The 16165-nt window shown below is 48.5% G+C and overlaps 1 protein-coding gene across 1 annotated transcript in view; it reads right to left on the reverse strand.

Annotated features, from left to right (window-relative positions):
* Nucleotides 1-9: 9 nt before the first annotated feature.
* HHAT (hedgehog acyltransferase) overlaps nt 10-16165 on the reverse strand; it is a 364592-nt gene continuing 348436 nt past the window's right edge. Inside the window, exon 15 of the mRNA XM_055084098.1 lies at nt 10-954. Within this exon, the coding sequence (XP_054940073.1) occupies nt 863-954 (92 nt within the window). The 3' untranslated portion in view covers nt 10-862. The remainder of the gene's footprint in view (nt 955-16165) is intronic.

Consider the following 16165-nt stretch of genomic DNA (forward strand, 5'->3'; position numbering starts at 1 on the left):
GCGCAGGCTCAGCGGCCATGGCTCACGGGCCCAGCCGCTCCGCGGCATGTGGGATCCTCCCGGACCGGGGCACGAACCCGTGTCCCCTGCATCGGCAGGCGGACTCTCAACCACTGCGCCACCAGGGAAGCCCTAATTCTGCTTCTTTATTGGGAAACAGTTAACTGTCAGGTAGAGGAACTGCCATGTTTATACTTCTCTGCAAATCTAGGGAAGAAGCAGCCAAATGTAGATCACCCTGATGCAGCTCAAGTATACAGCTCTCCTTGGGTACTGGCTCCTTGCAATGCCACAGAACATATTCAGTCTTCTCTGACCCGGTAATTAGAAACACAGCTGTGGCTTTGTCACCTCCCTGCTGAGGAGCTACAGTGTGAAGCTAAAGCCAGTGCTGGTTCTACAGACTACACTGCAGGACATGGGGAAGGGGACACTCAAATGCCACTGACCCAACATGTTTCAGAAATACTGCCCAGTGGAGGACAGGCCTATCACTAATCAGAATTCCTACACCTCAGTCAAGAAATGTCTATTACATTTCATTCTTGGTAAAGGAGAAAGAACCCAAAGGGCCCTTGGGACTGGATTCTGGATCACAATGTCACCCTGTGCAGCTAGGCAAGACATTTTACTGCTTTGGACCCCAGCTTACTCAACAGGAAAATGATTGGGCTGGGAAGATGATCTCTAAGTCCCCAAAGTTATGAGAGCTCGAGCTTCCAGTCTTGGAGTGAGGTAACTTCAACAAAAGATGAGCAGATCAGGCACTGGTCCCCTGAAGGTTACCTTGAGGTGCAAGGTCAGGGTGAAGCACTATTTCTCTTGGAAGCCAGCAAAAAGGGCTGACCAGGGCCCAGTGCCGTTAGTTCATGGAGTATGTCTGGGCCCAGGCAATGCCCACATGGGAGTAGCAGTACAGGAATCCCAGGACAGAGAGGGTCACACACGGCCAGCCTGCAGGGGGGAGGACAGAGATAGAGGATGGTTAGGAATGTCTGGGGCAGGACCTCCCATCGGTCCAAACTGGCCCCTTTGGAGAAGGCAACTCAGGAAACAACGTGGGCCTCCGTTTATGCTTTAAGAGACACATGCCTCCTGGAAAGTCTGCACTAACTGGAACACCAGCAAGTTGATCCCTATGTCCTCACTGGGAATGGGTCAGCATAAAATGAGGGGGTGCATTATCACACATGCAAATTACATTGAGAAATAGGACAGGCTTTTAAAGAATACATATTTAGAAGACTAACGTAGTTAATAATCAAAAAAGATGAAACACCCATGAGACCCATAGTAAATCTCAAAAATGTACATTGGCCATTATATTGAATTGAGTGCCATCTGCAAGCACACAGAAGAGAGAGCCTACATTAAACATTCAGTTTCAAAAGTCAGAGCTTTTAGTGGTTCCTTCTACAAGTACTTGTCTTAGAACATCTGATTTTTTTTCTTCTTTTTAAAAAAAGTAACAGCCCTCTCTGCTACTTGTTACTTAATGATCTCCATGTCTTCTACATGTTTCACTTATTCAAACACTGGGGGCTTGGGGAGACAGAGGTGCTGTGGAAGGTACCACATGCCAAAATAGAAAGATTTAGTCCTGTGTCAAAGGTGCTCTCACTTCAGTGTGGAAAAGACAAACACGCTCCAGTGGGATTTACGAGCCATGTAATGTGTGCTAGGTAATGATGTGTACAGAGCACATTTAAACTGCACCATGTGGGATAAGCAAGAATATGTCAGATGGAAAGGAACCAGGGACAAGCAACCAGAGAGACCACTTGACGTGTGACCATAATGGGGTCATCCAAGGAACAGGGATCATGTGATGTGACTACTGCACAGGGAGGGGCGGGCAGGGTAGGGACAGAAGTAGGAGGAGGGAAGCCACTGAGGGTTATTATAACTCTGGCAGGCTCTCTCCTTGCTATGTCAACCATTAGTTGCTATTATTAATATGACACGGGTTCAGTCAATATGGCATAGTGGTTAAGTGTGCAGTTGCTGAAGTGGAATTGGACACAAGTTCAAATCCTGGCTCTGCCACTTGCCAGCCGTGTGACCTTGAGCAACTTAACGAATCTCAAATGTAAAACTAGGAGGGATAGAGCAACTTACTGAATAGCGTCTTTATAAGGTGCCACGGACTGAATTGTGTACTCACTCCTCAACTCATATGTTGAAGCCCTAACCCTCAGTGTGATGGTACTTGGAGGTGGGGCCTTTGGGAGGTAAATAGGTTGAGATGAGGTCATGAGGGTAGGGCTCTCACGATGGGATTAGTGCCCTTATAAGAAGAGACACCAGAGACCTGCCTTCCTCTCTCTCTCTGCCATATAAGGACACAGTGAGAAGGCAGCCATCTGCAAGTCAGGAAGAGAGTCCTCACCACGAACAAAACCATCAACCAACAAAACTTTGATCTTGGGTTTTCCAGCTTCCAGAGAAATAAATGTCTGTTGTTTAAGCCACCCAGTCTATGGTATTGTGTGATGGCAGCCTGAGCTAAGATATAACAATTGTGTGAAATGATGTAAAGACCTGCACAGTGCCTGGCCCACGGTGGAGCACTAAAGAAAGGTAGTAACGTAATAGTGGTATTGAGAGGGTACAGAAGTCTTTCTGCACCAAGATTAGAGTGACAACAGGGAGAGCAAACCCTGGTCTTCCTCCTAACTCCTGTCTTCGACTTGCTCCTGGGACTGGCTTGGCACAGTGTTTTCCCAGGCCCTGAAGGCAAGAGAAGAAAAGGCAACAGAGGAGGCCCAACAGCCTGGCTCTAGGACCAGCCCTGCAGTCTCACCTCCCGTCTGCTAGTCAGCCAGGCTAAGAGTTTCCTATACCTGCTGGAACAAACTACCACAGACTTAGTGGCTTCATTTATTCTCTCACACTTTTGGAGGACAGAAGTCTGAAATCAAGGTGTTGGCAGAGCTCCCCTCTCTCTGAAGGCTCTGGGGGAGGATCCTTCCTTGCCTCTTCCAGTTTCTGGTGACCCCAGGCCTTCCTTGGCTTATGGAAGCCTTCTTCCCTGTGTCCTCTTCTCTAATAAGGACACCACCAGTCATTGGATATAGGGTCCACCCTAAATCCAGGATAATTTTTTTTCTCAAGAACCTTAACTAATTAGACCTGCAAAGGCCCTATTTCCAAATGAAGTCACATTCTGAGGTTCCAGGTACATATGAATTTTGTGGGTGCTATTCAGCCCAGTACAGCCAGGTACTTTTTCAAGCTTCAAGACAGACCCATCCTGCCTGGAGGCGCCCTCAGATCCCTCACCCCTGTAGCTCAGACACAGATGCCAGGGGACCTTTCAACACCTGGTCCTCAGTAGCCTCAGGGAGCAGGAAGAGGGGAGGGGGCTTCAGGTGCAGGAGGCAAACCCAGACTTCAGCTGTGTTTAGGGTAAGGCATCAGCACGTGTGTGGTAAACACGGAAACCAGAGGCTGGCTGCAGAAGTGGGAGAATGGGGATGTTTCATTTACACAAAGCTGGGCCTGGGGCATTGCACAGCTGTGCTTGGCCCCGAGGCTGTCAAGGGACATCCCTGTGAAAGCTTCTGCCCAGCACACAGAACTGCAAGGAGCCCTGCCCAGAGGTAAGGCATATACATGTGCAGTCTGGACCACAGCTGGGCCCTGAAAATTCTCCCTAGTGTTACTGCATGCCATGCACGGAGGCAGCTGGACAGCAGTAATCCTGATGCTACTAGGAGACCCTAGCAGGATCTCAGTTTCTCTATCTACACAATGGGAGGGTCATCCAGGCTTGTCAACCGTTAACAAAAAAGACGGCATCAGAAAGGGCTCTGTCCTGCCAAAGAACACGGATCTCATCCTTCGGCCCTCTCTCCCCCTGGCCTTTCCCTACTAAGTTTTCTTCTTCCACGTTGTCCCTTCTCACCAGGCTTTCCAAACCTGTGTGTCCAGAAAACTCCCATATCCCCACATCCTCAAACCCACGCATGCATACACACACACACACACACACACACACACATCATTAATGTGGCTTATAAGGGCTGGTGGACTGTACTGTACTGGTCAAAGGAAAAGATCCTACTTTAGGACTGAAGCCCCCTGCACACTCGGTTCATTTACGGCCAGGCCCCCAGAGTCAATGATATGGGCAGCTTCCTGGTGGGCTTTTGATACCTGGACCTAACAAGATGCAAACAGGTGAACAGATTGCACAGGTGAACGGCGAGGCAGCATGGAAGATATTAAGAACAGTGTGCTAGCGAGTGAGACAACAGTTGCAAAGGACTGGGGTGACAGATTATTTAACAGATATAGTGAAATACGTATAAGCAGGATGTTTAGCACAATAAAGTCAATTAAGAGGACCAAGGTAGGTGTATAATATGGAGTTAATAGGTGGTTGTATCATGATACCGTTAATAGGATATTGGTGGGTTGTATAATAACTACAGCTAATGAGAGACAGGTAGGACACAGAAGGGAATGGCTGTAGCTAATAGAAAGTGAGCCATGTAATTTTACTTGAGGTTATTAAGGCTGAGCCACTCTCTGAGCAATTACATCAGTAGGAAAGGACTGGAAAGGCAGAGGTTCAGGACACTGAAGGAAAAGACCATTATCATGCAGGGCCATGAGAAGTCAAAGGATATGTCCAGCTGGTTTTCTGGAAAGTGAAGGGATAATCAGAACAAGAAGCAGGTCTAATGAAAAATTTTGTTTAAAAAGTAATGTTGTAAAATGGTGCAGCCACAGTGGAAAAGAGTACGGAGGTTCCTCAAAAAAAGCAAACATAGAATTACCACATATACACCCAAAAGAATTAAAAGCAAGAACTAGAGGAGGTATTTGTACACCCAAGTTCACAGCAGCACTGCTTACAACAGTCCCAAGGTAGAAGCAACAAGCATCCACTGACAGATGGATACACAAAACGTGGTCTACATATATAACAGAATATCAGTCAGCCTTAAAAAAGGAAATTCTGACACGTGCTACGACATGGGTGAACTTTGAAGACGTCGTGCTAAATGAGATAAGCCAGTCACAAAAGGACAAATACTGCAAGATTTTCACTTATATTAGGTACCTAGAGTAGTCTAATTCACAGAGACAGATAATACAATGGTGGTTGCCAGGGGCTGGGAGGAGTGGGGAGTTAATGTTTAATGGGTACAGAGTTTCAGTTTTGCAAGGGGAAAAAAGATCTAGACATGGATGGTGGTGATGCTTGCATAGCAATGTGAATGTACTTAACACCACTGAACTGTAGACTTAAAATGGTAAATTTTATGTTATATATATAATTTACCACAATAAAAACATTATGCTGAGTGAAGAAGCCACCAACAAAATAATACATGCTGTATTATTCTACTTATATAAAATGCAAACTGATTTACAGTAACAAAAAGCATGTCAGTGGTTGCCTGGGGCTGGAGCAAAGGGAGAAATAGATTACCAAGGGGCACTAGGAATCTTTGGGGATGATGAAGAACATCTCGACCCTCTCAGCTTGGCTCTTGGGTCCCTACCGCTGGACGGATAGACTCTCACCTTCTGGCCCCATGAAGCAGCAATGTCACCCAGCAACTCACAGCCATTCTAAGAAAGGAAGAAGAGGAGCTTCCTATCCTAAGAGCCATCAGGCTACAAAGGAAACAAGTCTCACCTCTCCAGACAAACTCGCCTTGGCTGGAGCGTAGAACACAAATGTGAAGGATGTATCATGATCATCAAGGGCCACCAACATAGCCATCCATATCCCTGGGGATGCAGGTGCATATATGACAGCCCACATCACCATCTGGGTGAAGACGAAAGTGAGACTGATGAATTTCAACCTCTACAGAGGGCCTTTGTGAATGGGCAGGCTCGGAGGATATCCAATAGGGAAATGGAATGAAGAGGTGATTCTCGGAGATGCTGCAGAAGACAGAGACATAGGATGTGGTGACTGACGGAGTTGGGGGCCAAAGAACACATTCCCTCTCACTGACCCTGAGCACTGCCTCAGACAGTACCCTCAGGGCTGACACCAGCTGGTGCACATCAGAGAGACCATACCTTACATTAACAGACTGACGCGCTACCCTACTAGTTAGTAAAAGCCATGGTCCCAGCCTCCCCTCAGGACCTGCCCTCTGATATATATAACATCCAAAGGAGTAACACCTGGTTCTGTAGGGGCCTCTAGGACCTGCTCTAGCACTTAGCCACCATCTCTTTGAGTTGACTGGTCTGTGCCCGTGCCTTACCATTTGTTAGATATTTTGAATACCATCCCCACATCCCACATATATATTGCTCTGCCTTGGTGGCATTTTCTACTCTGAGGCCAGTGAAGGCTGAGTGTTTCTTTGCTTGGAGAACGAGCTCATGCATCAAACTCTAGTCCCAGAGGGGCTGGCTCAGGATCTGAGAAACACCAGGGCCCTCTCTGCACCACCCCACCGGCTTCACTACTGTCATTTCATTAATTATTCAGAAGGACTTTATAGGCTGTCTTCATTAAAACAGCTTGCTCCTGACAGCACTTTATTTTTAACAATACTCAGATCTGATGCGGGGAAATGATAAAGGGCCTCGGTAGCTTTATTTCAGTCTTATTTTCCCTAGTAGCCCCAGCCAGGAGATATTGTGGAGCCGTTCATCAAATGCTTCTGAGCCTGCAGACCTTCCTTCACAGCTCAATTTAGAGCTTTCATCTTAATAAAGCTATAGGACAGGAGCCTTTTCCTGTCCAAGGGCTGCCTTATTGAAGGATACACAGCAAGAGCACAGCTGCCCGGGCTTCCAAGCCTGTACACTGCTGGGTCTATTTTCAAACCCATGGGCATATGGACAGAAGGTCTAAAGAACAGGCTCTTGCTGTTCTAGGGTTAGAATAACCATTTCTTACCTTCAAGTCGTTTGTAAACCAGGGCCTCAAACCCAGGTTTGGAGGCCTCGGTGTTCTTTCAAAAAACACTCAGCTGCCTCTTTCACACCCTCTCATGAGAAAGAAGAACTAGGCGGTTCTAATTTGTTCAAAACTGAAGCATGAAATTCTAGGGCACTGGTTCTCAAACACGAGCCCACATCAGAATCACGGGGAGGGCATGTTAGAATGCAGGGTCCCATCGCCCAGAGCTCCTGATCCAGGATGTCTGGGTGGGCCTTAGATTTGCATTTCTACCACGATCCCCAGTGATAAGGATTCTGCTGGTCCAAGAGTCACCCTTTGGGACCCCTGTTCTAGGGCACTCTGCACAGGGCTGAGGGAAGAGCTTATACCGGTCGTTCACACACTGACTGGGCTCTCTCTCGAGCAGAGGGGATGGACGAGCACTGAGCATCACAGGTCGCCAGGTGCTTTGCTGGGTGCACTCCACATCCTCACAAACACCTTCTCAGGGAGGTATTATTCGCTCCACTTCACAGAAAAGGATGCTAAGGATCAGAGAAGGAGAGTAACTTTCTGGAGGTCTGACAGCCAACTGGTCATCAGGTCACACTTGGAACTCAGGACCGTGTGGCTCCAAGTGTGCGCGGCCGCCTCAGCTCCAAAGCCGTGACCGGCCTCGGAGCACATCGGGGAAAGGCTCACATCAGAGCCCCACCTCCCAGCCTGGTGCCTCTCCTTTAAATCCTCTGCCTCCAAATCTCGTTTCATCCCTCTGCTCGTGCTGCTAAGGCAACAGGAAGTGGGAAGCATCAGGTTCATATTTTTAGGCGTCATCATCACTAACCTCCTTGGTCACCCCATCTCTGGGGTCCTCAGTTTCCCCATCTTTGTAATAATTGGGAAAAGAAAGTCTGGATGCACATTTTACACCCCTCGTGGTGGCAGCTGCCTAATTTAGGCTGGGGCCACTATGGAGCATGTTCCCAGTGCCTGGATGGTCTTTTATTAAAATTGTAAGAGTCACAGTTATTTGATCCCGGCCATGGGCTGAGCCTGCACAGGGCATCCAGCAGGGAGACAGAGAGGAAGGGGTGACTGACGGCCCTCGGCAAGAGGGCCTGAGCAAGAGTCATTTGCTGGGCGCTGTGTGCACATTTTAACAGGCACAAATAGCATGCCTTTAATAACTCGCGTTGTTCACAGTCAATTTCACATTCTGAGGAAGCCAAGCTGTGCTGTAGTTTTCATCCTTCCCCACCTCCCAGCACCAGCCCCGCGGACTGGTGCTTACGGAGGCACTCGCTGCCGTAAAGCAAAATCATTTCACGTGAAACTGAGGAAGTGCGGAGAACAAACCAGAGCCACTTTTTCTTACCCTGACAGCGTGAGTAGAAGGTGGAACTGAGAAAACACATATTTTCTTCTCTCTCCAGGGCAGGTGGGGGACCTGCTTCCGAGAAAACTGTCCCTGCTGTTGCTGCCACGCCCCCAACTCCGGCCACTGGGGCCAGAGGCTGCGCAGTCGGACCACGCTTCCCAGTTGTTTCTCTTCCTTAACGTGTTTTTTTTTTAAACAGCCTGATTAGGGCTATTGTTCATCGTTAATTCATGACCACGCAACATAACACGGCGGAGACTGCCTAGCAAATGAGCTCGGGGAAGCGGCTTCCGGCAAACAAAGGGATGGGGCGCAGTGTGGGGCAGGCTCCCTGTCACACGGCCCTGACAACCACTCACCCACCTGGGCATTTATGAAGCACCTACTGTGTGCCCAGCGTTTAGACAGGCAGCCTTGACACATGTCACACAAGCAGTCTGAGCCTTCATCTGAGGCCTGTGAGAACGTGCCCCCAAAGGCTAAGAGCACGCTCGGGGCCCCCAACTCTCCACCTAACCTTGAGATTTGGCTCTACAGCTCCACCTCCAAACGTGCACGTAACAGAAGGCTTGGGGAAACGCAGACGACAGAGACAAATTCTCAAACACCTGGGCCAGCCGGGATGATGGGCTGACGCTAGTAAGTTGACATTGCACTAGGATAAAAATGGCTGAGCTTAACGGTTTTTGTTTTGTTTTCTAATCCAATTGTACACATATGGGATGGTGGTGGTCTGGGAACCATGTCACGGGAGGAGGGGTTGACAGACCTGGCAATGTTTATCTGGAATCACAGAGACTCTGGAGAAGAGAGAAGAAGTACCTGCAAATATAGAACAGTCTACCCTTTGGAAGCAGGATGAGGAGACATGTGCACACCCCACAGGGGGTGCTTGTTGGGGGAGGGACACTCTGGAGGCAGAGAAACACTCTGGCAGCTGGAGCCCTCCAGCACTGGAACAAGCTCAGGATACTCTGACCATTCCCATCCAGGGCAAGGCAGCAGAGGCGGCAAGGAGATTCCTCTTCTGGACTGCAGGTGCAATAGGTCTGAGAGTCTGTGAATCGGCTCCTTCCTTCCCAGGTCACTGGGACCAGGGCATCCATGGTAAAATGGTCAATGAATAAACAGACATGGGTACATGAGTACTTTGGTGTACTCAGTCACAAGACTCCCAAATCCCTACTACAGGTAATCAAAAATAACAGTTGTTGCAAAATCCCTGATCAAGAAACCCTATGTATGTACATCTGGCCTCTATCTTCCCAGCCCATGGGACATGCAGCCAATGGACAGACGTGCCCACAGTTGAACAGCTGAAGCATCATCTACGCTTGTGCACACGCCTGGGAGAAGAGGCGCCTGGCAGGTACTGGCTGAGAACACCTAGGCTTTAGCAAAGGATGGCGGAGCAGGAAGGCCACTCCAGTCATCTGCTCCCTGTCACCACTAAAGGAATACACCAGGGAGAGCTGGAAAGGAAGAGAAAGAGAGCGACGCCTAAATCACGCGAACCTCTGAAAAGGTGATGTCAGCAGATCCGTCTGACACGTTCTTTTCCTAAAGCAGTTATTAGATAAATGACTCCAAATTACTTGACTTAAATTTCTCAGCAAAGAACGCAATGATAAAACCAAGCTCCCGGAGGTGGTGGCAGTAGCATCTCTCCCCCGGAGCTCTTAGAGGCGACAGCGGGCTAGGCACTCCAGCTGCCCCTCGGGGAGAAGAAGGAAAAAATGTTCCTGCCTGTCAGAGCCACCTTTGTTCTCACCTTCGCCGCTCTCACTTACTGTGTCTGCAAAAGTGTATTTTGTTCATCTCCACGCTGAGGAACGGGATCAGATTGAGCGCAGGAGGTACTGCGGAGCAAAGAGCTTGTCTATGCACCATCCTCAGTGGCTGCTGCTCTTAATCCAGGGGCCATGCCCTCTCTCTCCCTGCTCCTCCTGCCTGGTCAAAGGCAGGCTGGCTGTGCCTGGGGTGCAGTCAGTGGCCAGGATGTAGTTTCTCTCTAAGGGTACTGAGCCCGGAGGTTTGGTCTCATTAGTGCTGACTTTAACCATCTGAGCTGCTGCTTGCCTTCTTCAAAAGGCACTTGACAGAAGCACGAAATAGCTCTGAGATGAGTTCAGAAAAAAACGTGGCTCCAACATTTACAAATGGTATTCGGGAAAGGCATCTTCACTTCCTAGGTGCTGGTGTAAGGAGGGCTGTGGGAAACAGAGGTAAGAAGAGTGTCTAAGCTCTGGGGATGTGCTGCTGGCAGCAGCGTCCACATGTCCCCCTCCAGCCAGCCAGCTTGAGGCGGGGGTAGCAGCCTGCTCATCCCACAGTAGCGCAGAGCACCTAGGTGGGTCCTGAGCACCAGGTGAAGGCAGCACAGGGAACGGCCAACCACAGTCTCAAGGAGCCCGGGGCCCTTCTCTGCTAAAGAGAAGCGCTTCCATGGGAGGGGGTAAGGGCTCTTAGGTCACTGTTCCAGGGAGGGAAAAGAAACACAGAAACCTCTATAGGGCCCTCCCATCAAACCCACACACACTGGAGACCCAAGGCTCTGCTGAGGGTGAACGGAGAGGCACAGAGCAGTCCCACATCATAGCTGCTTTTCCTCTGCAGGAGGGTAAGGCTATGGGGCCATGTACAAGCATGGGGCAAGTATGGCTCTGGACAGTAGCCATGGTCACTGCTGCTGTCACCTCAGGCCACAGGGCACACAAGGGCTAGCGAGAGGGATGTGTGTTCAGCCTGAGAGTAAGAGAAAGCACGCACGTGTGAGTGTGGACTCGAGCAAGGCTGACCAATTCCAGGCACCATGTTTTACAAGTGACACAATCACACAGAAGCCACTTCAAGGAGGGTCTAGAAGGGCTCCTCAGGGTGGGCATGCTAATAAGTTAAAGTTTAGCCTGGAAAAAGGCCACGAGGCCACGTGGAAAGAGAATTAATTAGACTTGTTTTACGTCACTCCGGAAGACAGAACTGGGGCCAAGAGATGGACGTTAGAGGCAGATTTTGGCTACTACCAAAAGGAGCCTGTAACATTTACAGCCTCCCCATCCTGGATTCCCATCCCTGTCAGCATTCATGTTAAGAATGGCTGCCTCTGATGGGGGATGGAACCAGATGACCCCTTCCAACTCTTAAAGAGATTACAGCCCTGTAAAATTCAAGTCCTCAAATCATCTTCCCCTCCCCCTGCCCCAGGAAAGGTACAGACAAAGAGTGAAGTGAGACTCAAAGACCACTGCAGTCAGGAGCAGGGAGAGAAAGGGCATCCTGTCTGGACTGGGAACAGGAAGCAGCGTTCTCGCAAACTGTTGAAATGTCACAAGACATGACAGATTCTTAGTGAGGTGCTTATGAAGATATTTACCTGACATATAAAGTGACTCAGACACTTTTTTTGATGACAGAGAAAGATGTTTTTGTGCCTTAAAGATCCCCTTCCAAAGGAACACTGTGTTCCTCTCAGGCTACTGACTCTAGCCCATGATCCTGAGGGTGGGTCTGTCTGGGACAACAGGCCAGTACTGCCAGAAGCCGGGATTTGTCCCCCGCTTCCAAGGGTCCCTTCTGGCAACCCTGCTCACTTGGGCAGCCTGGATGTACCCGATCCCATGCAAACCTCTGCAGGGAGCAAACATTCAGCAATCTCACAGGGAAGCGCTCTTCCTCCCTTGCCCATCTGCTCAGAATCAAACACCTCGAACCAGTTTTCTATGGGGCAGAGAAGACAGGACAGGGCTCTGTTGAAGTGGAGCCGAGGAGGAGCAGGGCAAAGGCAGCCTGGATCTCTCCAGGGATGTTAGGAATTAACTAATGGTAATTAGCTGTAAGTCACTAATAAGGAATGAGCACCCTTCCCCGCTGCCTCCTCTGGGCTTGCTGCTCAGCCAGCAGGAGCGGCGGGAGGCTGGGACCCTTCAAGGAAACTTATCCCACTGTTTACTCTCTTCCCGGTAGTCTTTACATGGGATTAACTGTCGGGCTCCAGGGAAGGGACAGCCTCCAGGGAAGGGATCTCAGTTGTCGCAGTTTCTGGCGTGGTTCTGCTTGTGACCTCAGAGCACACATTACACTCTGGACTCCTTGCAGAGTTCCCAGATGCTGCCTCGGTGTGGGTCAACTCAGGGCGTGGAACCAGCCCGTAATGCGCTTTCTCGGATTCCTCTAAAGGGACAAGGCAGTGTCTCCGCGAGTCAGCTCTATGGCGTGGATCTGGACTTCCCTGCCATCTGACCTGTCACATCTATCCAGTTCTTCCTAACTTGTGTCCCAGCAACGGAGCTTGAAGTGGTGATGGAACTGTGACAGCCCCTCTCCCATGACACTCCTGGGTGGAGGACTGACCTTGGCTGTTGGCATCTTTCATTGCAGAGCCTCCACCTCCCTCCCCTAGGGGGCTGCCCTGTGTTCCACTGGGGGAGATTTGGCTCCGTTCTTGCCATAAGGGCTGGGAAGGATCTGATCTTAATCATCTTCGTGACTCATCATTCAGCATTACTGAGCTCCTACTACATACAGGGCCACTGGGTTAAGTGCTAGGGATACTGGAGAGATTGAAAGGCTGACTTGCAGTTACAGATACAGGAATTCCACGTAAAAAGATAAGTCATGACCTCAGGGTGTTTCCCAATGTGGAGGATTTTTCCGTGCACTGGACATAATGTCAAAGGCTGGTAAAACTGGATAGGAAGAACTGGCTTCTGTGCTCAAAGAGCTCCATTCTGGAGAAGGAGAACCCAGAGCACTGAAAGCCCGGCCGTGGAGGACACAGGAGCAGAGAGAACTAAGGAAATGTGGACTGCCTTGATTTTGACCATCACCAGTGAGTGAGCCAGAAGGGCCAGCCATGGCTAGCTATTCCACTCTCTTAAGCGCATACCTTCCGGTAATTTCCATCCTCTGGATAAACCCTCCCTCAGTGGAAGAAGGCCTGCCCTCCAGTAAGACTGTCCATCCAACAAGACTTAGAATGGATTTTTTTCCCCCAGACTTTAATCTGTTCATTTTTTGACCAGGTAACGCACAATATAAAATTAAAATGTACCAAAGAGTAATGCACAATATAAAATTCAAATGTATCGAAGAGTAAGCAAGGAAAAGTAAATCTCCATCTCCCAACCCCCATGTCCAGTCCACCCAATTCCTCTCCCTAGAAGGTCTGTTTCCAGTTCCTTGTTTCTACTCCCAGAGATATTCTATGCACACAGAAGCATAAACATATATATCCATATATACACGCACACATACAAATACATACATACACATATATATTTAAAATGGTTTTTGACTCTTCATTCTGAAATATGTATTATTTTGAACACAAACACTACACACACTGTTCATTTCCTTATTTTATCAAGGTTTTATATATTGGGGATTGTTCCATGTAAGTACATGTAATGCTGCTTCATCATTTTTAATGGCTGTGGAAATTTCTGACTTTATATACCATAATTTATTTACCTGACTCCCTCTGATGGGTATTATGTCCATTCTAATTTTTGCTAATACAAACAATGTCACAATAAATATTTTTGTATAACATTTCATTTCACATGTATGAAAGTATATGTGAATGACAAATTCCTAGAAGTGGAATTGCTGCTGGGTCAGTTTTGGTAGATATTTCCAAACCATTCCCTACAGAGGAGTTACTACTTTATACCCCAAGACGAAGGTATGAGGTTAAACTTTTTGATCTGTGCAATCTGGTGCTTGTAATTTGCATTTCTCTTATTGAGGCTGATATACAAATACTGACTCCTTATGTTGTACACCTGAAACTAATATAATTTTATATGTCAATGACACCTCAATAAAAAAAAAGAGTGAGGTTGGGCATCTTTTCATTTGTTTCAGAGCCATTTGTGTTTCACCTTTCTGTGACCTCTCTAATTCAAGTCCTTTTTCCACTCTTCTACTAAGTTGGTGCTTTTTTTCTCACAAATTTTAGGGGTGAGAGTGGTTATTACTATGCCCAGCCTGAAGGGTGTTCTGCAACCATCAACGGGAGTGTGAGGTCAAGGGCGCTGAGTCAGTGGGTAGCTGGCCACAGTCAGGGACAGGCCTGGGTACAAGCTGCTGAGATGGGAGCAGTCACCCTGTGTAATCAGGGGGCCCCCATGTGGGGATCCCTGCCCAAAGAACACGGCCGGCACTAGGTTCTGCCTTCTGTAGCAGCTCAGTGTTCCACAGTTTCTGAATCTTTATTAAGTGAAGAAATCAAGACAAAGTTCTTTACTATTGGCATCATAATCTCTGCAGAGAGTTCTTGGCGAGCCAGGCAGGAAAGGCTGTATACTTCTATTCTCCCTCTATACGGCCCTTCAGCTGGGAGCTGGGGCAAGGCTTTATTTGCCTGCCTGTTGCCTGCCTTTCTTCCCTCCCTCCCTCCTTTCTTTCCTTCCTTCCTTCCTTCCCGCCCTGCTCTCTCCCTTTCATTCATCTCCCTCCCCTCCCCTCCCCTCTCTTCCTTCTATTCACCCCACCCACTGCTCACTTAATACTGAATTGTGGGGCAGGCAAGGCTTTGCTCCCTAAGCCTTCTCTCATGCATCTCCCAGTATAGCTGGGTGACATGTGTACCATAACTAGCATCTATTCCAATTACATACCCTCTACCTCCTTGACAATTAGGTCTTCCTTCAGTTCTGAGCCAATCACAATGGATGGAAGCAAGGATTATATAAATTAGCCTCAGCCACACCATGCAATGGGCCTCGAGGCCAGGGTTCTGGGCTGTTGTGAGCCTCCCATCTACTGCTCCACTAGCCCCTTCTCTGGGCTTTCCTTACCGCCAACCAAGTCCTGGCCTAGAGGCTACCAGTGGCAAGTCCAGATGTCTGCTTATTACTGTGAAACCCGGGTTTTCTATGTTCCTCTCCAGGATGGTCCAGGGCTGATCATTAAGCTTGTTTTGCTCCTCAGTTCTGAGCAATTTCTAGTAGAAGGCAGGATGAAGAGGAGGGGAAGAATGGACTTCTTTCTGTTTCCAGTTCTTGTCAGTATTCCTCCAGCACCAGAAGGCTGCAGTGGCTTCAAACTCCAGCTCCTACTCATACTTTCAAACTCAGCAGCACTCGACTCCCTTAAGGTCTAAGAATCAGCCATAACACCCCTGGTCTGAGGTTCAAGCATAAGCCAGAGGGCACCCCTCTGAGATCTGAACACCAGCTACCAGGGGCCTCTTCTCTGAGCTCCCACAGTCCAGTGATCTTACCCCTTCCTTTTTATTTCCCCAGCCCTAGGCTTAGTAACTGCTTTCTACAGTTGCTAATACCTGGGTTACTTCAGGGTCCCTTTTTGCTCTTTCAGCCTTCTGATACTTATGTAATTCCCTGTATTAAATCCCTCTGTTTGAAATACCTTGCATCATCTCTATTTTCCTGACTAGACCTTGACTTTGTACATCACTTAACTCCCAATTTTAGCCCAGAGCCTGATGAGTGTCCCCTGTGGTAGCAGGAGGACCAGGAGAGGAGAAACAATAATCATGTTGAGTCTGGAGAGGTGAATGAGGGAGACTGCCATGCACAGAGGAGGGACCTAAGATTCTGGGAGTTCACCATTTAAAGAGAATCACCTGGAGGGTTCTCATCCAAGTATTATTTCTCCCATAGTTAGAGTCATGATCTGTTGTAGTTTTTTTAATTGCTCCAGGCTCCATTCTGAGCTCGTTCTTCTCTCCCCACCAGAGATTAGACTGTATAACTCCCAGAAGACAGTTATCCAGGGCTTCTCAACACAAGATTTAATCAGTAAAATTTCTTATAGTGAATTGTCTTCTCTTTCTCCTTCTGAATTTATAATATGAAAATATGTTAAAAAAAAAAAAAACAAAACACGGGGCTTTCCTGGTGGCGCTGTGGTTGAGAGTCCGCCTGCCGACGCAGGGGACACGGGTTCATGCCCCG

The sequence above is a fragment of the Physeter macrocephalus genome, chromosome 4, assembly GCF_002837175.3.
Source record: "Physeter macrocephalus isolate SW-GA chromosome 4, ASM283717v5, whole genome shotgun sequence".
In the NCBI taxonomy this organism is placed as follows: Eukaryota; Metazoa; Chordata; class Mammalia; order Artiodactyla; family Physeteridae; genus Physeter; species Physeter macrocephalus.